General features: G+C 31.1%; 1 protein-coding gene across 10 annotated transcripts in view; it reads right to left on the bottom strand.

Annotated features, from left to right (window-relative positions):
* Positions 1-25974, bottom strand: part of Sh (Potassium voltage-gated channel protein Shaker) — a 189751-nt gene that overhangs the window by 15770 nt on the left and 148007 nt on the right. For all 10 annotated transcript variants that reach the window (XM_070639411.1, XM_070639412.1, XM_070639413.1 and 7 more), the window contains 9 exons: positions 11389-11512; positions 9637-9805; positions 9326-9422; positions 6525-6720; positions 6339-6460; positions 5431-5584; positions 5049-5220; positions 4316-4419; positions 4166-4191 (listed from right to left, as the gene is read on the bottom strand). In XM_070639411.1, the coding sequence (XP_070495512.1) occupies positions 4166-4191; positions 4316-4419; positions 5049-5220; positions 5431-5584; positions 6339-6460; positions 6525-6720; positions 9326-9422; positions 9637-9805; positions 11389-11512 (1164 nt within the window). The remainder of the gene's footprint in view (positions 1-4165; positions 4192-4315; positions 4420-5048; positions 5221-5430; positions 5585-6338; positions 6461-6524; positions 6721-9325; positions 9423-9636; positions 9806-11388; positions 11513-25974) is intronic.

Raw genomic sequence — 25974 nt, 5'->3', positions numbered from 1 at the left:
CGATTTGAGGAGTTAAATACCCAAAATGACATACTAGACTAAAAAAGCCAATAATGTAGCATATGGAAAACGTCATTCTGTCATTTAATCAATTTGACACCTAATTTGTCCCTAATATCGACCTTGTGCTGGTCTCTTGACTATATTTTCCTTTGTTCTTATCAAGATAAGTTAAATGTAATCAGAGTTATTTTTGAGGAATTTTTAGAAACAAGTAACGAGAACATATTTTAGCTTCTTTTGCATAAAGTCACATCAAACCCACTATAATGATCATTGATAGGTCTTTAACTAATTATGAAGTTTGGATTGATTTCTAAATGTTTCTATCGGTTTGATAGAATGACGATAGTGTCTGATTGCTAATAGATGACGTGAAAATTTAGAGAAAATTCTAGTTCAACCCTAATTTAGAAGAATGTTCAAGTTATCACACTAGCTATCTAAAAATCTTCAATTCCTTCATTATGAACACCCTATACTGCCCTAGTCAATTCCAATAAACATTCAATAAACCCCATCAGTAGTCCAAAACAACGAAATTAACTGCCATAAGCTCAAAATCCAAAGAATTTTCCCAGAAGAAAAGAACAAAATCATAACTTTGATGTTAAATAAAGATCACAAAAAATAAAAACAAAATCGAATTAAAACCAAATTTTGCTCAATAAAAAAAGTTAGTTTATGCTTTATGAAAATCAAAATTGATACCCACGTCTATTAAATTTTATTTTATTTCATTATTCATAGCAGTGATGGTGGTTCATGGTGGCAATTAAAAGGTATTTTTTCGATATTTTTTTATATAGTCACAGTTTTTGTCAATCAAGACAATGAACAGAGGAAATTAAAGGGTAATATGTAACATGAAAGTAGGGAAAGAAAAGAGACATTTTTTGTTTTGTTTTAATATAAAATAAAAATCTATAATTATAAAAAGATCCCACCATATCACCGTAACTAGAAAGAGAGAGAATAATAAGAGAAAATGGTTAGGAATTGTCAGTTAAAAAATAAGTAAATAATAAATATGCCCCACATACCCCACGGTCGTCTGTTCGAGTAAATTTTTTTATAAAATTTCGCATACATGGTGGCACGTAGTAGGTTGATAGTAGATGAACATTGTTGCATTACATTTTTTCAACATTTTTTTTTAAATTAAAAATCATAAAGTCACATAAAAGAAAAAGAGAGAGAGAGAAAGAGAGAGATAAAGTTCGCTCATTATGATAAAAAATTAAAATGTTGATCAAAGCCCACCATGGTAACAACGGCCCACCAGAAGGCGTCCGGTATGGACTTGAAGAAAGAACTTTCGCTTCCAGCTTCCGCAAAATAAACGGCTGACGAGAAGAGAACAACGCCTGGAAGCAAGACACATAGACATTCACAGTTTTTTTTTTGTTTGCAATTTGTAGGGAAAATTTTTGTTATTTTATTGATGAAAAATGAGACATTGATGATTTCTCTGATTTATAGTCTGAATGGCCAAATGAGTTAAGATGAAGTTTTTGCATTTTTTGGATGAAAAATGTTAGTCTATGAGAGAATTAATTTTCTGATTCAAAGATTCGACAAATTGAAATGAAATTTTTTTTTAGTTATTTTCCTTTTGACATACATATGAAAAATGTTTAGATCATCTGAAAGGAAGGAAAAGATTTTTTTTTCTGTGTGTTCATGCAAATAAAATATTTTTTTTTTTTGTACATATTTACAGGAAATTTTAAGCCAATTTTGTTGTGTTTTCCAGATTATTTTCTTATTATTGAATTAGAGAATTTTATTAAATTATAAAATTTTGGATTTTGTTTTTGTAGATTTTATAAGGAGGTTTTGGAAGGGGGTGGGGTATCCTTTTTGGGTTTAAAATTTGTTTCATTACTTAATCGGTTCTGCAAGCTTAGAAATCTTGAAATAAAGCTGTTGATAGAGTAGAGAAATAGTGTTGCACTTAGGATTGGAAATTGACAATTTGAAGCCAGTGATAGAGCCAGCTTAAGTTGACATCTTTGGGAAGTTATGTATCTCCTTAGAATTAGACTAGGATAATTCGGTAACTTGTATCAATTCTACTTCAACAGGCATCCAAAGTGGATTCTTAGTTTAGGCTTATAAATTGGCAAACCAAATCAAAAGAAGTGATTTGTAAAGTGCCGTGGTTCGAAAAAAGTTGGATGAAAGTGGCTTAAAGCATGATGAATTTGAATTAGAATATATAGTGGATATACCAAAGATTAATCCCCTATTCATGCTCAATACTCAGTTTTCGAAATATTCAAGTACTGGTTCAAGTACTAAGCAATTGATCGAGTATCATTTCATCTTGAGCATGCCTTGAAGTCTGCTAAATTTTAGTTTTATCAATTTCAAATCCAAAAACGACACCCCCACCCTATTCAGGTTTGGAAAAAATTATTAGGAACCAAAAGAATTCAAGGTATCAAAATATAAAATTTCAAGTGTATATCATATGTTAAGTGTGTATTAAAAATGAAAATAAGGGAACAAAAATCAAAGCATATTGCGTCCGACAACTTTTTTAGCAACAAAGTCTATTTGGAGGACATCAATTTAATAAAAAAAAAGTTTTTGCTCTTTTGCTTATGTTTTGCTTCCCATACCATAACATTTAGAGCATAGAAGAAGTGTGAATAGATTTTTCTGCAGAAAATTTTGAGATTTTTGAAAGAATTGGAAGTTAAACAGAAGGAGGAAAAGAGAGAGAGACAGAGACAGTAGGAGAGTAAGATTGAGAGTAAGGAAGACGGAAAGAAAAACTTAAAAAACTGTAAATAAAAAAATAAACCATCTGCTAGAAATAAGTAAGTAAGTATAATATATAGTATGCAAAATACATGATAAGAATACTTCATATATATTTATATATGCATATGTATATATTTTGAGAAACGACATCATTACAACATCAATTTATAATATCAAAAAATTTCATCGACAACATCATAAAAGATATTTATATATATTTATATGTATATAGAGTATACGCAAGGTTTTAGCAGGTAAAGAATCATCATCATCATCGCCATATATATAAATATAATATAATTAAAAATATTTATACGTCCATTTAAACATAAAAAAGAGGAAATTATGAAAGAAAAATAAACAAACAACTTTCAACAATCAACTAAAAATCAACTTAAAAGATTTCCACGTTACACCTTTCGCACGTACAATAAGAAGTAAAAAACTTCCATGCGAGGATTTCCACTTTTTTACTTCTTGACCTAAACAATTTTTCCAAAAAATTAATTTAAATTAAACTTTTTATTCGAGTTTGAAAAATATTTAGTTTTGATGTTGTGTTTCCCTATATTGAGGATTGCTTGAAGGACTCAGTTGCTTTATTAAGTTGGATAAGTTATGGTTTATCCAAATAGTTGAATCGATTCAACTCTCGAAATTGACTCAACTTCATATAAATTTCGAGTCGATTTGGAGCTCTAACAAAAAGATCAATTAGGTTCTTTTAAAGTTAGCAATTTTTCGGATCATATCCTATGAAAAACGTCCAATATCAAGAGTTGCTTATGAAGATAGAGTCCATGACAGCTCCTCGTGAACATTAGAACCAACTAAAATGCATGATACCCTCAAGTTGGGATAGGAAGTGATTCAATTAGCTGAATAAGACTCAAAGGACTTAAACTCGAACAACATGAAGTGGAAAATTTCATTTTTCGTCGCGAAAATGAGTCGAATTTGGCGTCAGGTCACTCTCACGTCTTGTCGCCAATGAAGCGACACAGTGACTCCGTTATGCTGTTCGATAGAGTGACTATAATCAGTATATTATCTAAATTAACTAAATATTTTTCAAATCTCATATTAAATTTTGATCTAAAATAAAAAAGTATAAATTATCCAGTTCTCTATATCCAAACAGTACGACTTTCATCAATCAACATAAAAAATCACCAAATGCATACAAAAACGAAAATGATAACTTTATATTAAAAATAATCCAATTCGCTATGTTTTGCGTCTTTTTCAGTTTTTATACATAGGACAATTTGGAACTAAAAGATATTTGAATTTAAAAAAATTAGGGAAATTATGAGAAAAAAATTGAAAATTATAAGAAGAACTGATTTTTTTAGAATCTAAAAAAATTTAGATTTTGTATTGCGACTTGTACCTCATATCCCCGTAACCAACAGTGGTCTACAATGAACATTTTGGAGAAGAAAGTAAAAGAAGAATTTTTGAAGTTTACAAATTTTAAAAATTTTTTTCGACATTAAAAAAAGAAATTTTAATTTAATCAAATTTTGTTTCTAAGACCAACCATTGTAACAACAGCCCACCAAAAAGCGTCCGGTATGGATTTAAAGAATGACATTTCAGTACCAGCCTCAGCAAAATATACGGCCGATGAGAATAGGACAACACCTTTAAATAATTATTATGCGTGTGAATAAGAATAAAAATTGTAAATTTTTTAACAAAAATTATAATAAAAAATTTGTAAATTTTTCTCGTTTCCTTTTAGACGAACAACATAACAAAATTTTAAACATCAGCAAATATCGAATCGGAGCTTAAAAATGTTGACTTCAAACCTTTCTCTTTCAATTATTGTCGAATGGTTAGTGATGAGGATTGATGAAATTTTATTTATAAGTGTTAAAAATTTATGATTCAAATTAGATCATTTTTTGGATGTTTAAGGGATATTATATGGATTTAAAGGAAGGTGACGATATGATTTGTTCGGAACTTGGATTTGACTTGGATTTTGCATGAATTTGAATCGTCTTTTGGACTAAAATTGAAATTTTTACAATTTTTTGAATAAAAAATTGCGAATTTTCACGATTCTTGACTTGACAAAAATTGTAAAAATCTCAAAAATGTCCAACCCTCAACTATAGTCAATTCCTCCAAACAAAACCTCATTCAAATTCAAGTTCCAAATTTTGTTTTTGATTTTCACTTATTTTTTTGAGATGAAAAGAGGAATTTTTTAATATTTTTTATATAAAAATTCATCACAAGGGTAAAATTGGATCTGGACTTACCTATGAATAGGAAAAATATAAGTAAGCCTAATTCTCGCATCGATGCTTTTAAAGTTCTTCCTAAAATTTGTAATCCTTTCGAATGTCTAGATAATTTGAATATTCGAAACACTCGAACTAAACGTATCACCCGCAATATTGCTAAGGACATAGCCTGATTCGTTGACTTGTCCTAAAAATAAGAATAGAGAATAAAAAGTTCAAACATTAATTTTATTGAATAATGTGTAGGCATAGGAGAGTAAAAAAGGGATACAAAAGATTTATAAAGAGCTATCAATTCTCAATGCGGCAATATCCGCAACAATATCATTTTTCTTTGACTTAACTGCATATACAAATACAAATGTACGCAGTTCCACACACACACACAATACATTACCTGTGGACTAACTGGTGCCTTGGGAAGATTTAACGTATCTTCTTCTTCAGCGACAACAGTTGCTAATGTAATAAAATAAGGAATGATTGCGATAATATCGATTATATTCATAACATCCCTGAAGAAATTTAACTTATTCGGACAAGCAAGGAACCTTTAATAAAGAAGAGAAAGAACAAAAAAAGTTGAAATGAGCATGTTTGTTTGTTTGTGTAATAATAAATTTTGTAAAATATTGAGTTGAGAATTTGGGATATTTGGGAATTCTGACCTTTGTTTTGTGATACAGTTCAAGGGGTAATGATTTTTATAAATTTTTGCATGACATTCCGAAGCTCATTTTGTACTGAATTTATATTGAAAATGTAGACTACAGGAGTTTTAATTGGTTTCCATGTTTTGAACTAATAAATGCTGCTTTGAATGGCTAACATGCTCTGGCATGTGTACACTCAGCACCTGCTTGTTATACTTCTCTATTTTTGAATTTAAAACAGCCTGGAACTTGATATTTTTTTATTTAAAAACTAAAAAATTGACCATTGTTTTATGAATTTTAACCAAGCCTACTTGTTGGTCTCTAAGTGTATTCTGAGCGACACAAATGAAAAAGGCTTCATCACAACCCCATTAGGGCTCCGTAAGACATTAACGCAGCCATTTGAAACCAAAAAAGGAAGGTCATTGATCATAATGAATCATAATGGCCAGCTAGTTATCTAAGTAAGTAAAATGTCCGTAACTCCTCACTAAAAATAATTCCAAAAAGTTTCCACCCCTTGATCACATCCTCAACAATTGACTGTCTAATTCCCACATATCCAAAAATTCAATTTTAATCCCATATTAATTACATTCACTAATTGTCGACAAGCGCTGCACACTCACGTGTAAAGTACCAAACTCACCTGACACTAAGTTCGAATGTAAACCATATAATACATATCGTTTCTATTAGGAAGAAGGGATCTGTTATGTCAGGTACCTCATCTTCCTCAATTTTTGTGCCATTGGTTGTTGTATTGAACACCTAAAATGGTACAGATTTATTAGAAATATATCATACAAAATAAAGGAATGTCATTGGATCTAACCTTATAATGTTTAAATTCGGGTAAAGTTTCTAGACAGAAAATAACAATTGATAAAAGAATAACAAATACACTAATTATGGCTACGACTCTGGCCGCTTGCGAACTTTCCGGATACTCGAATAGCAGCCACACTTTCTTTTGGTTTTCATTTTCAGGCAAAGGCTTCTCCTCTTCCTTAATGAAGCCTTCATCCTCTCTGTTGTATATTATATGAATAATTTTATTCAAGCGTAAATGTGAAGGAATAAAAAGACAGAGAAATAAGAAAGAAAAAAATTCGATTACAAATACTGTTATAAGGAACTTCGTTTTGCGTCTTGGCATCTCAAGAAAGAGAGAGGAAAATAAAAATTGGAAGATTAGCAAATGCAAGAAGCTTTATGATGAAGGATAAAAGAGATATTTTTATTTTGATAGAGGAGAGATGGATAGACAGGTAAAGTACATTTATGGCATATAAATAGTTGGATAAAATGTAACCAAAATCAGGTGGGATAGAGAAAGTAAATGGAATAAAATAACAATATAAAATAATGGCAATAGATAAGGTCGTGTCACTTGAAAGTCCTTTTGGATTGTTTTTTGAGGTTTACATGACAGACGCAGTTGCTGATTATTTGGATTTCTAGATGCGTCCTTGGTAAATGCTCATGCTTAGGTCACTAAGCCAGCTCAGTGTCTAATTATACCCCATCCTCACTTTAGTAGTCACCTTACTAAAGTAAACTCATCCCTTATTATTGATTATTACAATATTTTTAACTCAAACTTCACAAAAAACAGAAATCAGGTATATGAAAACTTAATGAATCCTGTACTAATTTTGATATAGTAATGAAGTAACATTTTGTGAGGGCTATATCGTTTTTAATTAAAATATTCAGAACACCTGTTAGATTAATAAAAAATACATTGAGCATTTGCTATTCTGTCCCAATATTCTTCATTGGTTAAAAAATAAATTGGACGTAATTCAATAGTATGCACGTTGTTCTGACGTTAATTTGGTTGTCTTGTATTCTAGTGAATTTTTAGTATGTAAGAAATTTCATTAAAATATGGACAGTATTATTAGCATCTATATTTGAATCAATCAACAAAACTGACCAAGGTGGCACTCAGCGGAGACAACATTGTGCCGAATTAATGCCTTATCTAACCGAGTAAGGTTTTAATTCAAACGTATTTCGAGGCTTGATGTCAGTTTTTCCCATTTATGCTTTGGATGAGATTTCATTCAATTTTATAAACAGTGGCCTAAAACGTCTAGACGAATCGAGTCTTTTAAGCAAAGTTAACTAAAAATTCATATAAATTAGAGTATATCCCTAATCTTCAGATATATATTTCCTCTCTTATTTTGCATTTAAAATTTTTTTATAGAGTAAATTAAGGACGAATATAGAAAAAGAATTACATAGAAACTCAGAAACCTGCTATGGACTCGTAATTGATTAAATGTGTCATCAGAAAGATACGATAAAAGACAATCATGCTTGAAAATATCATTGACATGATACAAACATGGTGCTAGTCGTAATTGAAAAGAGAGGGTATTCCAGATGTTGGTGTCGACTAAGATTTTATATGAAGCAATTGAGTCGATTTCATAGGTTTAATGGTCTGCTTACTAGGAAAATGTATCAACCCTCTTTATTTGGAATCCAAAAGAGCATTAATCAGCTGTGCCCCAACAAATATTCAATTTGAAATCACATCTGAAAATTCAATTCCTAACAGCCCTTATTCATAGAAAATTTCAGAAAATAGTAAGGAAATTCCCACAATAAAGTAATGATTTTCCAATAAATAAATGCACGACCTACTAAAACTCCAACCTTGAAGCCATGAAAGCATAGCGATACTAAAAAAAGACAAAATTCTTTAGAAATTTCTATACTTTCACTAGAAGTAAAAAAAATATACAAGACGTGTACAACACCTCAACATTATTGAATATATCCAAAAATTATTTTCAAAATGCCAAAACCTTCCCATTATAGCAATAAGAATAAAACACAAAAAAGGCAAAAAAAGACTATAATTCGATAAGAGAGCATTAAAGCGGAACTAGCGGCAATAGTAGGATTGGATATCTATAAATATTGATTGACTGAGCTATACATAATTTGTAATATACTCATGAGTATCGAAATATCTACGTAGAAAGTGTTTCTTATTCGTGTTCATTTACAACAATTGCGCCATGCGTTGCTCATGTTGTTCTATAAATTGAGGTAGTATCATATAGCCAAAGTAGAAATTATTTATGTCATCTCCAGTCCTACCACCGCTATTATTGCTGTATATTGTCCGCCAAAATGTAAATTATAATGTGTTATTTTAGGTACGAAAAGAAGAAAAGTTTTATTTTTTTATTGCAGAAATTAAGTTAAGGCAGTGGTGGGCAACCTTTGTGACGCGGGACATCAAATGGAACTCTAAGACAAAGAGTATACTCCGAGTATGCTCATTTGTATGAAAACAGCATTTTTTGAGTATGATCATTAATATGAGCATGCTCTTTGTATGTTAGGGAGAGCAAATGCCATGAGTCGTATGTCATGGTCATGGCTTACCACCAAGGCATGCCGCGATAGACAAAAGGTTGCGCATCACTGAGTTAAAGCGAAAATAAGGTTTAATAGAAAAAGACATAAAGTTATTTGCAACAAATAGTTCTAGTTAATTAATTATAAATCATGTGGATAGAAGAAAAGTTTTGTGTTAGAGAAACATTGCCAAGGATAAGGTCAATATGAGAGTTGGGGAATTTATGCAAATAATGGACGATAGTTTACCTGAATTTGTTAATTGCTTGTTCACCTAATTCATAAAATTTTATTTCTTCACTAAATACATCTAAAGGTACATTCACTGGTCTCCGCAATCGACCGCCTTAATTTTTTGTGATTTTTTTATTTTATTTTGTATAAAATTAAATTTTCATCCAAAATTTGAAAAAAAGTAGAAAAAAATAATTAAAAAATTTATATCTTAATTGAACTAGATGAGATTGATATTTTATATTAAAAAAATTTAGTGTAAAGACAAAAAAGAAATTTTCTAAGAATATATAAAAAAAGGTTTAAGTCATGTGATGAGAACTTACCGCTTTGATAGTAGTAAAGTATCGCATCAAAACTTGGTCTATTCCGATCAAAAAAATATTCATTCCGCAACGGATCAAAGTATCGTAACCTCCTCTCCGGATCACCCAATAACGTATCCGGAAATTGGTTTAACGTTCTTAACTGCGTCTCGAACCTTAAACCACTAACCTGTAAAGTTGAAATGGATTGGACAAAAGTTTGAGATTTTGGAGGGAGGTTGCAACTTTCTCAATTTTTCATTTTTATTTTTTTGTGAAAAAATTTGAAATTTCTTTTAATTTTTTAAGTTTAATCACACTTAGATAAGGACATAAAAACTTATATGTTACAGAGAGAAGAAAGAGATAGACACAGACGGAGGTAAAGAATTATAAGAAAAATAGAAGAAACTCTCTAAAACTTTTTCATTACTTTATAATCATTTTTTATTTCTCACAGTGTGCTTGAATCATATTTTATGGATCTTCTTTTTAATCTAAAAATGCAAATGAAATGAGGAAAAAGTGTGACTAATGAGACTAGTATGAACTAATTTTAATTTTTTTTTTCTCTCCAGAAACGTGTGCTACTAAGAATTGATGAACAAACTTTCTATTGGGAAACTTTTTTCTGTGATTCATAGTTAATTCCGTTTTTGTAGTTTTCAATGAGTTTGCTCAAGAAATTAAAAATAGGAGATAGACAAACTTTGGCTGGAAACAAATTGAAACTTTGCTTCTGTGTTTGAATCAAAGTGTTGTCTGGCCTTTTAAAGTTCACTAAGGTCTTCTAAACTTTTCTTAGGAATGCAGCTTAATCGAAAGTAGACTACTAAGTTTCTTGTAAAATAGATAGAATTCAAGAAAGACATAGGATTAGTCTGAATACTAAGTGACCGCTGTTTTGTAGCCATTAGGAGTATGCCTCTTAGATTTGTATTTCTCATTGTGAACTTAAGAATGACAGGGTTTTATGAACTGGACATGTTGTAAGAAGGTTTGTTGAAGCTCTTTTAAATAAAGCTTTCGAGACTGACTTCGTAAGTAGCAAAGAATTACGTGGACAACCTAAAAATTTATGGAAGTAAGCTGTAGACAGAGACAGTAATGTATTTGGTATTGGAAACTGGTATGTGGCATCTTAGGGAGGTTATGAGGATCACGATTGACCTTTTTCAGAAAATTTGAATTTATATTGGAATCATCCAAAGTTTGTAGGACCTTAGGAGTCCAGACTCTTGTTCTTTGAAGTCCATGACTCTGAAATCAACTCGCATCACAGATCAATGTCTTTATCTTGGAAGGATTAGATTCAACTTACACTATTAATGTAGAGATTTATGAAAATTCAATCCATGAATCAATTTGCTAAGTTGTTACAAAGGTTTATATATAAAAGTTCTGTTAAACACAGAAAATGTCTGTCAACTATGATTCCAACAATATCTCAATAATCTTAGTAGCACAATTTCCATCAATTTATCAAATCATCCTGTGATTCTAAGAATCAAAAATTCAATTCTAAAATCCTCAAATAACTTTGATATTAAAATCATTCCTATATTAAAAGTTAAAAAGATAATTGCACTAAAAATCATCTCATTTAAAACTTATTCCTAAACCTTTCATTCTATTAATAACGAAATGAAAATCTAGTTAAATAAATTCTTCATCTTTAAAAAAAAGTCTAAAAAACTTTCAAAATTTTTCACTAAAAAACAATTTCGTAACTCAAAATTCATCAAACTTAGGCATTAAGAGTAGTCAACTTACATTTATAACAACTCTTTCGCAAAAATCGTGATCGTGTGGAATCGGTTCGAAGTGATTTAGGCCCCCGCCGAACTGATGTCCCGCCCCCCCTTCTTCATCTTGACTGCTCAATTTGGGTAGAGACCTGAAAGGTAGGAAAAAGGAAGAGAAAAAAAATTGTTTCATAAATAAAAAATGTCTCATTTTTTTGTAATTAAAAACTATCGCCTAAGGATGCATTACTTAGGCTCTTTGTTGTGCCTTACAAATAAAAGATTTATATTTTTTGTTATATTCATTCACAATGCATAAAAAGTGTGCTGCTGTGGACAACAATGAGAAATTAAAAACAAACAAAAACAGAAAATTTTCTACTACAATGTGCTGCAATAACCTGCAGTAAATGATGATAAAAAAATCATCTTTCCTTTTGTTCCTTAATATTCTAAGAATGAATGATCGTAAATAATGCCTTTAACAATCATATACACATCTATTTTGTTTTCAATGCATTTCTCCCATTTTTTGAACTTATGCTGTTCAACCATAAACTATGTGATTCTAGGTCATGACGGAATGACGTCATTGTATGACCTATTTATTTTCTCGTGTGGCAAAAAAGCATTCATTCCTTTCCTCCCGATTGTTATATATATACATGCATATACTAAAATAAATGCATTGATTCCGTCTCTCTTTTATGTTTGTGTATATAAAGTACTAAAAACCGAGTAAAGAAAATGGCATTAAATTCTTGTGAATGAGTGCAATGGCTCACGTATTTTCATCTCCATACGAGAATGCTTGCTGTATGAGAATATATAAAAAATCTCTAAATTAAATGCCATGGATTTAAAGCTTTACAGGCATTACTAATTAAGATGTTTTCATAAGTATCAAATTCCATTATATTTTTTTTTTGTGTACAATTGAATGTCTGTCTGCACTTTTTCAAGATGGATTAATTGGAGAATGAAAAGAAGTTTAAGAGTGAAAAAGTTCTCGAGATAAGATTTAAAGACTAAACGTTTTTATATGCGATTCTGAATGCAATTTTCAAGTGACATAAAACAGTATTTGCTCTTCAAAATGTAGATACAAGTACTTTACGCAAATTTACAGACTTGAATGATGAGATTGGAATTTACATGATGTGTTGAATTGGTTGGATGTTGTTACTTAAAGTTTGAATTATTTTTATGAGATTCCTGAATTATTCGATGCGGTGAACTTCATTTTTAGCAGTAAAAGCATCGTCGGTGGTGGATGACGTAGAGCTGCCATAACGAAAAGATAATGTTGTTCGAGATTAGGATCAATTAATGCTATATTCAATTTATTGGGTGACCCAAAAGAAACAACCTGTTCGCTAAGGCTGGGTCTACGTCGTCGTTTCACATTCACTGAGAGGGTCCATGGATTCCAACTGATCTGTATGGCCAGCGAAGTAAGCAAGTAAGTGAGTATGATGACAAAAAATGTGGTTCTTCGCATTGTGCCGCTCAAGTGAAGAGTTAGGCAAGGAGAGGAGCCCACCGTCAAAATCATAATTCATTCAAAATTGTCAATTCACAAAGACGACAACAGGATGGTTGTCCAAAATATATTAAAAATACAATTAATTCCTTTGAACTTCAATTATATCTACAATACAATCGAAAAGCAAATAAAAATCAACAATTTCAGCTCATGTTTCACAACTATAACACTTTCAAATAAAATAAAAGAAAGAAAAAACTTCAATTTCCTCTCCGAATACCTAATAAAAGAAGCACACAGAAAGATCCACAAACGGAAACCGAGAAGAAGAAACAAAAATAATTACAATTCCCCTTGAAATTTACTAATTTATATTATAATCGGTCGTTGTCGTGCTGAGGGTTTCAAGTGCTTTCATCTGGTCTTTTAATAGATTTTTCCATTACATTTTCTTACTCAATAATGATAAAAATTGTTTTATATGAATATTTTCATCTCATTCTATTTCTTTTTCTTCACTTCTATCGCATTACCCCCCATCATCTAATTTTAGACTCAAAAGAATTCTGCTGCTTATTTATGAAAGTTTTCTTTCTCTTTCAATTATTGTTTTTTTCTATTCGCATGTCATGCAACTGTAGTGGTGAGAATATGTGTGCGCTATCTCAATAAACTGCACAACTTATGTGTATATACATCCCAAACCGATAAACGTGTATTGTGTAGATCTGTTGAATTTTTTTTTTCGCAAAACGCACGTCATCACTAAGTAGTGTGCTATATAAAAAGTTCAATGATGGCATGGGAAAAAGAAGGAAAAAAAGGAAAAAAAGTGCTGTTTTTAACAAGCATTCAGCATCATCAGCAATATGGAAATGTAAATTACGAAAAGTGCAGAATAATATTGAAAGAAATGAAGGAGATAAACACGTTTCGTAGATGTTTCAAAAGCGCCGGTGATGAAGTAAAAGCATTCATGTTATGACTTTTATGACTGCTATGAATAGATGGATTTTTTTTCTTTTTAACTGTTTCTGCAGGAATGGTTTAAAGTGCTTTAGAAAATAACATTGGATGGTGTGAAAGGAATCGAGTTGGAAATGAGTTTTTGAGTCTGAATTTTCATTTGATTATTTTTTTTGCGATAGTTCAAAATTTTCTTTGAAGGATAGCTGTTGATGGAGTTATATTAGACATTAACAAGGTCAGAAGCTGGAAAACATGTGTTGATCAAGTTTTTATTTTTGACTAAGATCCGAATATACTGAATTTAAAGGTCAAAGTCAATTTTAGTCAATATATCTATTGTAATTAATAATTATGTTCATTTTTCTACACAATTCAATGAATTAATTTATAAAAGAAAAAACCAATTTTTTATTGTGCAATTATTTTCTTGTAATTTTGTTTCTGAAGATGGTTCATAACTGAACCGAAATATATATTAAACGCAGTTTAAATACATTGCACAATAAAAAATTGGTTTTTTCTTTTATAAATTAATATCTATTGTAAATCTAAGTTGACTTTCAGTTCTGGTGTAGCGTCCAATCGTAGAGGGTTCACTCAGTAGCTCTATTCCATAACAGACAAAGGGCATGAATTCAAAATTTAGCTTGCTAATTATGTTCGATTTACTTGAGACAGACATCAGAAACTAACCTAAAAATTGTACAGATCACGGCTCAGATGAATGTCTAAGCTTAATGACCCCAAAGGACATAAGGGCAAATAGTCTAACTTGGGCTTGCTATGTCAGATTTGCAGTTACATAAATCCAGTTACAAGCTGGCACTTCACCGGTTTTATGTCGGATTATTGTGAATTTTAAGCAAGTAAATGCATTTTTTTTATAAATCATGTTTTAAATTGAATTAATTTAATGTATATAGTGTGACCTGATACATAAAGCTTCGTAAAATACATTAACAGATTAAGCAGTCGTGGTATATAATGTTTTGGTCACATTAACCCCAACTCTTCTGTCTACAAACTATAGAAAATTTTGATCAGCTTCCAAATAAAATTGCAGTAAAAATTCCAAATAAATTTCCATTCAAAAATGTAGCACAAAGCAATTACTCTCAATTCCCTGTCAAATTACGTACTTCGTTCTCCATGAAATAATTTTTATAGTTTATTAAAATCTCAGAAAAAGTTAGTAATTCTTGAGCCAAATGAGAAATTCAATCTGTTTTCGAGAAGTAAACAAAATTTAGCACTTAACAATAACTGTTTCCGGTTCCTTTTGATTATCTTCTCTGACGTGAAGTTTTCACTTTAAATTACACATTATACTGTATCTATATTTAACCATAAAACGATGACAGCTTATGTAGAGATGAAATTATTTTCATAATTTTATTTATCCAAGAGTAAAGTTCAAGACTACATATATTTTTGAAGTCTCGATCTTGAGAATAACAGAGAAGAAAAGGAAAAGAAGACGATTCTAAAAATAAAACAGTGAGAAAAAATCTCCGCATTATGATGTGGCGAGAAAGCTGTTAAATGGAAAATGAGCGTAAAAATTACTATATGTAGATAGTAGGCATGCATGAGATGGGGGAGGGGACATAATCACATGTCTCATCGTTTTTCATAACCATCATCATTAGTTTATAGACTACACACATGTGGATAATAAAGATATTCACTAATACACTCATGAGACTTAGCTCAGCTCCTCAAGACGTAATAACGATTTCGCATATTTTTTATTTCACTTATTTGTGCCGCACACAAAACAAAAAAAAATTTGTGTATAGCAATAAGAAGAATTGGAATAAATAATGAAATCATTTATGGTCAGGAAATTACGCTTTTACTTACACATACACAAAGCTATAAATCAATTGGGTTTATTGTAACAAGACTTTTTGCGATAATTAATTGTTATGTAAACACATTCTTCTATCTTCGATCTCTCTTGCCTTGATTCTTATCGTAACAAACAGAATAGGAAGTGCATGTTTTTTACTTCTTGATGCTTTAAATTAAACAAATAAAATTTTATATCCATGTAATGTCGATAAGTGTAGATTAAATAAATTTTTCATTCAATGTTTTTGAACTTTTTTTTCATTGTTTTGGAAGTATTCAGTTTAATTGGTGCTGGTGAGAAAATGGGTTACTAATGTTCATTTAATTTGATGTAAATTGGATTTGGTAGCTAAGGATCAACCCAAGCACGCGTGGAAGTTAGAAATATCGCCCCAGACCGGCGTGAATCTAGGTGTGCGTTGGATTCGGTGAAATCAGGGCTTAAGTCCCTAAGTTTCACTTTGTCTTCTTCGTGTGTCTTTCAGACCTGTTTATAAGTTTAAAATCTGGTTCACTAGTTAAGTGTCCTGCTTTCTAGTTTGAGTTCAAGTTTAAAAACTTGTGTCTATTTCATTATTGCCTAGTATTAACTTGGCACTTGGCTGTACCTTAATATCACCTTAGATTCCAATCTATCTCACACAAAAACAACCCATTTACAAACACCTAACTTAATCCTTGAATCAGCAAAACAATTTTCTAGAGAATATTTCCAAAATCAATAAATAAGCATTAATAATTACTGCCAAATTAATTAGCAGAATCTTGAACATGATTTTCGAGAAAACAACAAGTCTTTCTTAGATATTAATGTATGCATTTCGATAACAATTGATTTACAATTTAGGTTAATCTTAATATGTGCTACTTTAATCCTCATGTTTATTTAAATTTCCATTATTATCTAGAAGTTTAGGATCAATATTCTATCGGATTTGATGATGACATAAAGATATTGAATAATTTAAGTTGAATGAGGATTTATTTGCATTTTCAATAAACTAGTGATGATTCAGGTTTGAATTTGATATTTGAAATGGATTTAAAAGGTTTGAAAAGAATGAAACAATTTTGTGTGGCTGGTCAGGATGTACATTTTGTATGAATCATGATCCAGATTATGATACATGCAATGTTTAAGTTTTGATACTTTTTGTAGTTTCTTAAGTTGGACCATTTAAAGTATTTTGAACTGGGTTACAACTGGGTATTTTAATGTTTGTAGATATTTGGAGATCCGAAGTTATGGTTAAAGGTCCTAAGAAGGATAACAGTCTTGCTTCTGGGTGTAATTAAAGCGGCACTAGTTAAATTGGTCTCCGTGACACACTGGTGAATTGCTCATGAGAAGTAGGAAGATTAAACTTAATTTCGTGATTAATTGCTAAAAATTCAACTTCCTCAACTGCTATTAAAGCTCCACAATTCACAGTAAATCAATTGGAACTAAAAGTCATCAATTATAGAAATTTAAAGTTCATTTTCACAAAGTTTTTATCATTAATTGTAAAATTTACATCCTTAAGCACAGCAAACTCCAATATTACAATTGAGATCACTGAAAATTCATCAAGACATTATTCTCATTGCACTTACAGAACTGATAACATAGCATAGCAAATATTTAAATAAAATTTATTCAAACATCTTAATAAGCTATGTATTCTATAGAGATATAAGCTAATACCAACAATGTACCATGACATAGCACATCCAGAATGCACTGAGTCGAAACAACAAAATTCTCTAATGAAAAGTTTAGAGGCGTTTTGTTTTCAATATAATTGGAGCATAAGGAATGAATGTTGAATTACGTAAGTTTATCGTCTTAAAATTAAAAATGCTATGATGGGATGGAAAATTGGAAGAATTTTTATCATCATCATGAAGACTCAAAACTGTTTGTTCCATGCACAAGCTTCAACATTCTTCTTAAACTACATCACATAAAAATGAGAAAGAAACTTTTAAAACTTTACTTATTTTTCTTCTTTTTCTTATGAATTTTATGCGCATCGACTGGTAAACAAAGAAGCCAATATTTGTCACCCATTTAGACATTTATTCATCTCTTCCAATATTCTCTCAAAAACTTTTTCACTCTTTTAGAATTGCACTGCAAAACTTTTTTCATATTTCAAACTTTTTTTTATTTTTATTAATTTCCCTCGTCACACACCGACCCCTACACAGACAATAAACATGTTCGATCACCGAGGTGTTCAGTCTGATACTGCAAAATATTATATATTATTTTTTTTTTTGTATTCAGATTCTCCCTGCTTGTTAACTCTATCTCAATGGTCTGAATGCTCAACAACATATTTTTCTTTCACTGAGTAACAATGATGAGGGGTTGGTTGGATGTTATGTGACTTTGTAGACTGCTTTGTTTCATTTTAAGGCTGTTCCTTGACTTGACACTGTTTTTGAGATGACTAGTCATGGAACTCGAGTTTTATATGGTGTTAAGTCGACCTAATTATCCAAAATTCGAATCGACTTCAAGCTTTGGGACTAGATAAGACTAGACACAATACAGGCCCTAATGTCATCAAAGAAGTCGTTCCAATCCCACTATAAACAGTAGGCCTTCTTAGAGCAGAGATCTAACGCACTCTCATTCCTTAAACAATATAAGCCACAAATCGCCCAAGCTCAGCTCTGGATCTCAATGATCTGAATATCAAAAGGTTTTGTTTCAGCTCTACGTCACATCCAAATGACCCCCGAGAATTGTGAGGAAAAAAAATTGCTGATTATGGAAATATAAAATTGAGTGAAGATCACTTGAAGAACTATTGAGAGAAAATTGCATGGAGTGAATGACTTTTTTATACAAAAAATAGCATTTTAAGGATTATGAGCTGCTATTGTTTGCGGATATTGAGATTAAATTCTTTTTTTTTTTCGATGCCATCAAGTATCTGGAATTTTCAATTTAATTGCATTCATGATAAATGCTTTGGTGCATTCATATTTGATTACAACAAATAACTTTTTTAATATTCACAATATCCATTTGTGCATTACAAAGACAAAGAGGAATGGAAACTTTGAAAAGGAAGCAATGCTGCTGATGTTTGACTTTTTTACCCTCAAGCACCGAGCAGAATCCTCATAATTTATTTTGATAGATATGAATTTACATTTTATTTTCCTTCTTCCTTCTTCTGCTTCTTTTGAAATTGTATCAAATATGGAATGTATATGCATAAAAAATAGAGAAGAAATTCCATTTCCGTCAATTGAAAAAAAAAAGTTTCACACAGAGAGACAAAAAATTCTTGCATAAGTTGGTTAGGATGGGGTTGAAAAATTGTGGCAGTGTCCCTTGTAGAGACATTTGGATTTGAAGTTTCGTAGCTTTAGCTTCAAGGCTTAATATCTAGTTGTTCTATATCCCTAACAGATAAGAAGCAAGCTCACTTAAATGAGCATGTTCAAGAGTATATTCTATTAGCATAATTGAGCATGCTCAAATTTGAGACTTCACTCATAAGGATGCTTCATGTCTGTTTGGGACACACTATCAATGGAGTGGAGATATAGATCAGACAGATTTGTTCTTCAGAATCTCATGCTCTCTTATTCAGATTTGTATTTCAGTATTCAGCCAAATATTCAGCATATTCCATAGAACAGCAGGTTCAAATCATAAAAATCCAGCATTTTATCCAGCACTATCAGCTTTAAAACTTAAAAAAAAATCAACATCATCAAAATCTGACGAAATTCTTACTAGAACCTCTCATCCCACACACAGTATAAAAAAATACGAAACAATCCTTAAAGAAGTCAAAAAGCATATTTGAATTCACTTTTAGAGAGTCTCAAATCGGCACTACTATAGTCATTGACCATCATCATCAACATTTTTTTGGCAACAACAAATACTATACACAGATACTTCATGATGATGATGATGATTTTTTTTGTGAATTTAGACACATTTTTATTGTTGTTGTTGGCATTGCCACTGGATGATGTTCACTCACTAGCCAGCATTTCCATACAATTTTTGCCGTATTGTTGCACATGCGCTACCATTACAGAAGGAATCAAGAGGAGATACTTGAATGTATACTTATATACATTATTTATATTATTTTCTTTTCATTCTTTTTTTTGTTCCTTTGTCGTGCAAGACATGATGAAGGAAGTAAGATAAATCTACAATTTCTCATCTTTAACATTTATTTGTAAAAAGTAACAAAAAAAAAAAATAAAGCTAGAATAAATAACATTTATTACCTGTCGGTATAAAGAGGGGGCGGCAAACTATTTTGACTTTCACCGCAACTTGGCGGATCTTGTCGTGGCTCGAGAACGGGTGTGAGGCCCCATTTACCTATTAAGTCTATACGAGAAATGGCTAAATTAACAACTCACACCCGCAAGTTCTGTCAACTTTTTTTTCTTTATGTTATCTCCTTGAGATAATTTGTTCAATTTGCATTTAAATCGATGTTTAATGCGATGATGATGATATTGGTCATGTTGGACTTGATTATAACACTTTTTTAATTGCCAAGTACTTCCGTGAATTATTTTTTAACTGAACTTGAATATTTTTTTACTTTTTTTTTCGTTTATTTAATCTCTACTCAGACTTGATAAATATGTATATGCATCACATTCACATTTATATAGGCTAGTAACAACACTCATACACATACACAGATGAAGCTTTTATTTTTTATGCTGTTTATTTATAATTTTTCCACCTTAAATTAATTTCACTTTTTTTGTTTTGATCCCCGTGTTTTCTTTGAGGGCGCAACTGTGTAAATAATAATTTTAAACTTTATGTAAATCTTGATGGATGTGGCAACAAACAAAAAATATCCTCAAATGTAGTTCTTGCATGTTAATGCAATTCAAGTTTAAAATGTGACGACAGGTAAAACATACAATCGTGTGATTTTTATAAGAACTTGACATAGCATGATTTTCGGTAATATTTTAGTGCTCTTTATGTCAATTTGAACAACTGAGAGTTTAAAGTACAAATTGAAAAAGTTTGTTCTGCAAAGGTCAGGAAAAAGAGAGAATTTAAGTCATAACAATGATATCATTTTGTATACATATGAAATTACATGAAGAACCTTGAAAAATATTCGCAGATTATACAAAAGTGAGTTTTCATTTTGGAATTGAAGAATTGGCGACTTGAGACTGGAAATATATCAAAGGAAGTAGAATTGTCATCTCGTCATGGTCAAATACTAATCAATTCTATGAGATGGCCTAAATCTTACAGCAATAACACAACATGATTCTTTGAAAATTCAGGGACTCGGCAATAACACTCAGAATAATCAGAATCCATAAGGAAGTCATTTAAGGGTATGAAATGTTTCCACATACTGAGCAATTTATGATTATGACTACGATTTGAGTGAAATTCAAGGACTTGTTTACAATCTAAGTTGAAGATTTGTGGACTTATTGTAGCAGAGAATGGGAAGTTGTTATTGCTTATTGAATGGGTAAGTTCTGAGCTTCAGTAAATCAATTCCACCTGGAACTCAGAAAATGGAAGCTCAACTTCATCAGTCTCAAAGTTTTACATGATTGCCTGAGTCTTTCCCGACTTAATATCCAAAAATGAACTCCAAAAAGTCATAACCAACAATTTAAATCCTCAACCATCAATTTCCCTACTCAATAATCACTACACATATCCCCCTGTACAATAAACTACCACCTGAACATCCACAATCAACTTCAAAAGTAAAGTGAGAGTTTATTGATCGAAGAAAAGCAATCTCACACCTCAAATTGGCTACACAAATTCGAACATCACGAAAAGGCATTCATCATGTAGAAGATACAAGATAAATTACTTCAATGGTCAGTGATAAAAGCACCAGACGGGAGAAATTATTGAGCTAAAATGAGAATAAAAGTTGAATTGATAAATTTTGGGCAATATCTGACAATTATGATGTAAAGTCAATCATGCAACAGTAGAAAGAGATATTACCGCAAATGAATGGTCTTTGGTGGTTGTTTAATTGGATGTATTGATGATGTGATGACTGACTGAGTAATTTTGAGGGGTTTTGGATGGGTTTAAGGGAAGCTAGAGGTAGGGACGTAGTCAGATGATTTTTGAGTAATTTGGTCGAGAATTCGAAGACATTTTCAATCAATTTTGAGGTTATGCTCATAAAAATCAAACCTGACTACGCCTCAAGGAAGGAACAATGACTATAACTCGAATATATATCCACATAACCTCAAATACAGAATTAATCTTATTAAAATGCATCACACTTCATGATAATCACACAAATATCAAAACTTTCATTGCCTCACAGATTATGTCATATCCAAAATTATCAAAACCTAAACAAATTATTTCGTACACCACCCTCATCAGTTATTAAAGTCAAAACTCCAACAAACTAAGTAAACACGAATCCTCAATATGTTTACACAATTTAAAATACTTTCTTTTTTTCTAGAAAATCCATTTGGAAATCCGAAACCATTGAATTTTTTAGATATTTATTTTGCAATCTTCTAGAAATTCCAAAGAATTGCAAAATGCCGAAAAAGAATTTCTCATGACACAATCAATGTCAAAAGTATTTTGCCATTTGAATACTTAAGCAGCATCTTTAATGGCAATAAAATTTATTTTTTTTTCCTTTATTTATTTCAATCGGAACGAGTCGAGTCTTGCAACTGTAAAAATCTGCTGAAAGATGGTGGAAATTAAATTTTCTCACAACAAGAAAAATCATCATCGATAAATCAAACAACGGCATCGAATGTGTTTTTTTTTCGAGTCATCAATTGAGCACTTAAATCACATGATTTTTAAGCAAGCACAAATTAATGGCAATATTACGTATTTTAATTGGTAATGAAATCATTACGCAATAGCAAAACAACAGAAGGTTTTTTAAAGGAGGAATAGAGAGTACTGAGTAGTATTGTAGAGGATGGAAAGAAGGAAAAATTTAAATTTCGTCACTGTCGACGTGAAAGTTTGCTTTCTCGCCTGGACTAAGAAGAAAAGAAAGAATCCGTAATCGAATTTCTTTCTTGTGATTCAGAAAAGAGATTCTTTTTTTTGAGACTTTTTCTTAGGGCGGGGGTCGATTGGTAGGAATGTCTATGGATATTGGGAGTTTTTGGGAACTTAATGCAGTTGTTCGTGCCTTTTAATGGACTTTAAGTTTGATTCCTTTCTGAAAATCCCCAATATTTGCCTATTCCCTCATGGTATCCCCTTTAAGGCCTTCAAATCTACATGTCAGACATTATGGCTCAATTGGAAGGATTCCTAGTAAGCAACGTGGCATTTTGAAGCAAATTATAACAGAAACTAGCCAATTTAAGACAAAAGTACCAACATTATGACAGAATGTACCAAAAAACTCCTTCAATCGATTGAAATCATGGATCATCTTGCCAATCATGTCTCTCACATTTTACATCATTCTCTCAAACTTCCACAATATGTTCATTTGTGCCTTTATAATTCGTGAAATAAATTTAATAGCGATAAAACCGCAGAAAAAATTTTCCACAAATTAATTAAGCCACATTGAAAGAAATTAGAGAAAGATGAAGAGCGATGGGTGGAAGGAAGTAATGCTACTGATGATGTTGCCATAATAGCGACATTGTCAATTTTTTCCATACTTTCTCTCGCTTCCTCTCTCTCTCATTTTCTCCATCCATTTTTTTCCTTACAATTTTCACGTCACTCCATTTCTCTTTCGTCTTGATATGTTATGGTATGGCAAACAATTTGCCATGAAAAATTGGCATACGAGGCATAACAACATGAAGATAATTAAAAGGAAAAGAAAAGGAGAAGAAAAATGTGCAACATATAACATATGCGCATTTGGGTCCGAAGAGGAAAAAAAAATTATTCACCAGAAGCATTTTTTTACCCACTCAAAAAAGAAGAAGAAGAAGAAGAAGTAGGAAAGGAAGGAAGATGGAGAGAAAGAGAGATTTTTTTTCTTTTTGGCTAAATTTAGAATCAATTAAAGATTTATTCGTAAGGCATGAAAAGAAATTGATGAGTTTTAAATGAAAGTTATTATTTTTCTTCACATGACCCTGACTCTCATCCTCTCCCGACACATTCACTTCCATAATTATTTGTTTTGTGGAAGAAAAAAAAATTTTTTTTTGCCACATTTTAACTCATTTTGAGGACATTTTTGTTGGTTGCTCATCCCAAAAATTCACACTTGTACACTGTACACCATTTGCATTACACACACTTTATATCCACCAAGGAGTATGTCCTCCCCTTTTTTGTATAATTTTCTGACAAGCTGGAAAATCTGTTTATCCTGAATTTTTTATTTTATTTTGTTAACTCCATTTGGATCTCGCCCTGTTATCAAATTTCACTATAATGAGAAAAAGGAAAATTTCCATGTATTTTGGCGAGGAATGGAGAAAGGAATGACTTTTTTTTTCACTCTGTCAAATCTCTCCTTTTTTGTGTGTACTTATGTCTGATGAATTTTGAATTTTTTTACAATTGTTGATCTATTTGATTCTGTTCTATCCAAATTAATTATTATCTTATTTTCTATTTAGTTCCATTTTGACACACTATTGTGAATTAATTTAATGCCTTGTCTTTCACTGAAAAAAATTTACTTTTTTCCTTCTTTTTTTTTATTCTCGGGGAACAAATAAATTTCTCGTTTTGCTGGGAAAACGAATACTGGTTAAGTTTTTGCTTTAGTACTGCGAAAAATGTGAAAAAATTTTTTTTTTACCGAAAGGAATTGGAAGAAAAATTGAGACAATGATTTTAGCTGAGCATGCGTATCGTGTGTTATCAGAGCTTTATCATGTATAATGAGCTTTCACTTATAACATCGTGCTTATCAATTACATCAAATTTTGTTCTAAAATTTCACTCAAATTTAAAATTTTTTATTAACTTTAATTATTAAGTATGAAATGGACAATATTTGCTAGTTTTCTGGTTACCTTGAAATATCTCACGATACAATGAGAGGAAAAAGAAAAATTGAAATTTGTAATTGGAATAATGAGAGAGCTTTCATGTGAGAGTAAAGCATGTGAGAAAAATGAGTAACTTTTCCATACTATTTTCTCTAAACAAGAAAAAAAGAAAATAACTTAAAAAAAAAGATAAATTCTGTCAGGGAAATTCCTCATTGAATTTATTATAGCTGGAGGCACATGCCTAGTATATTATTTACTAAACCCAAACCTCTCAGTAACAACTTTTATTTCGTCTCTCAATAGTAAATATTAACAATAGTTTCTATTCATGACATTATGCGAGCGGGTCGCATTTAGTACAAAATTTTTTAAATCTTTTTTAAATGAAAACAAAAAAAAAGTTGAATTTTCTGTTCTCACAAAACTGAGCGAAAAATGCGCAAGACACATGAGAACAGAAATTTTTTTTTCCTCACTGGCTGTATGATCACAAGGCAGTGTTGGTTTTTGTTGGGCGAAAAAAATATTGAAATTCTCGACTGACTGTGTAAAAAAACAGGCAAAACAATTTCCATTCCGACTAAGCTGAGATAAATTTATGATACCTTTTAAATTTTATGTGAATTTTTTTTCCTGCTTTGCTTTCTTTCATTCTCATGTTTGTACTTTAAAGTTCAAGATTTTCTTTTTATTTCTATTTTAAAATTGTGTATCGTGATGGAAAGAGAGAGCGAAAGAGAAAGTAGTGTAAGGGAAGTAATGGAATTTTGTTAGGTGTGGTTAGTTTAGGCGCATTTCTAAGGATGGTTTGGGGGACTTTTTTGGGATGCAAATTGGTACAATTGGTACCCGAGTGACACAAGTGAAGAATGCTACGCCACCGAACCTTCAACGTTCTGTATCATTTGATGAATAATAATACAGTAGAGTCAAATAAAGAGTTGGAATTATCTGGCAAAATCCATGAAATTTTTAAAATCCCAAATTTCTATAAATCCACAGTTATTCATCCCGAACAACAAATCGTGTTCGCTCAGGCATTGCTCCATACATCGCTATATTAACGGTAAGACGCAAAGTTGCCCTGAAGACACCGAATCAGTGGATTTCGATCTATTTTTATGATAAAAATGCGGTTCGCAAAATTGTGCTGCTCGGGCATGAATTTCATATATTTTATCAAATAGCAGCCAAATGAAAAATTCCAGACAATAATTCCCAAAGTGTCTTTCCCTTGTCACCCATCCCCCAATAAACCCCCTCTTTTAAGTCGACATCAATAATTGTAAATTTTTTACAGTAATTCAAAGTGAAAAGTGAAAAAATCACTATCGTTTATTG

The sequence above is a fragment of the Chironomus tepperi genome, unplaced genomic scaffold (assembly GCF_022539635.2).
Source record: "Chironomus tepperi strain 1889 unplaced genomic scaffold, CSIRO-AGI_Ctep_v1 contig_196, whole genome shotgun sequence".
Lineage (NCBI taxonomy): Eukaryota > Metazoa > Arthropoda > Insecta > Diptera > Chironomidae > Chironomus > Chironomus tepperi.
The sequence above is the reverse complement of the archived record's forward strand: the minus strand, read 5'-3'. Positions and strand labels throughout refer to the sequence as shown.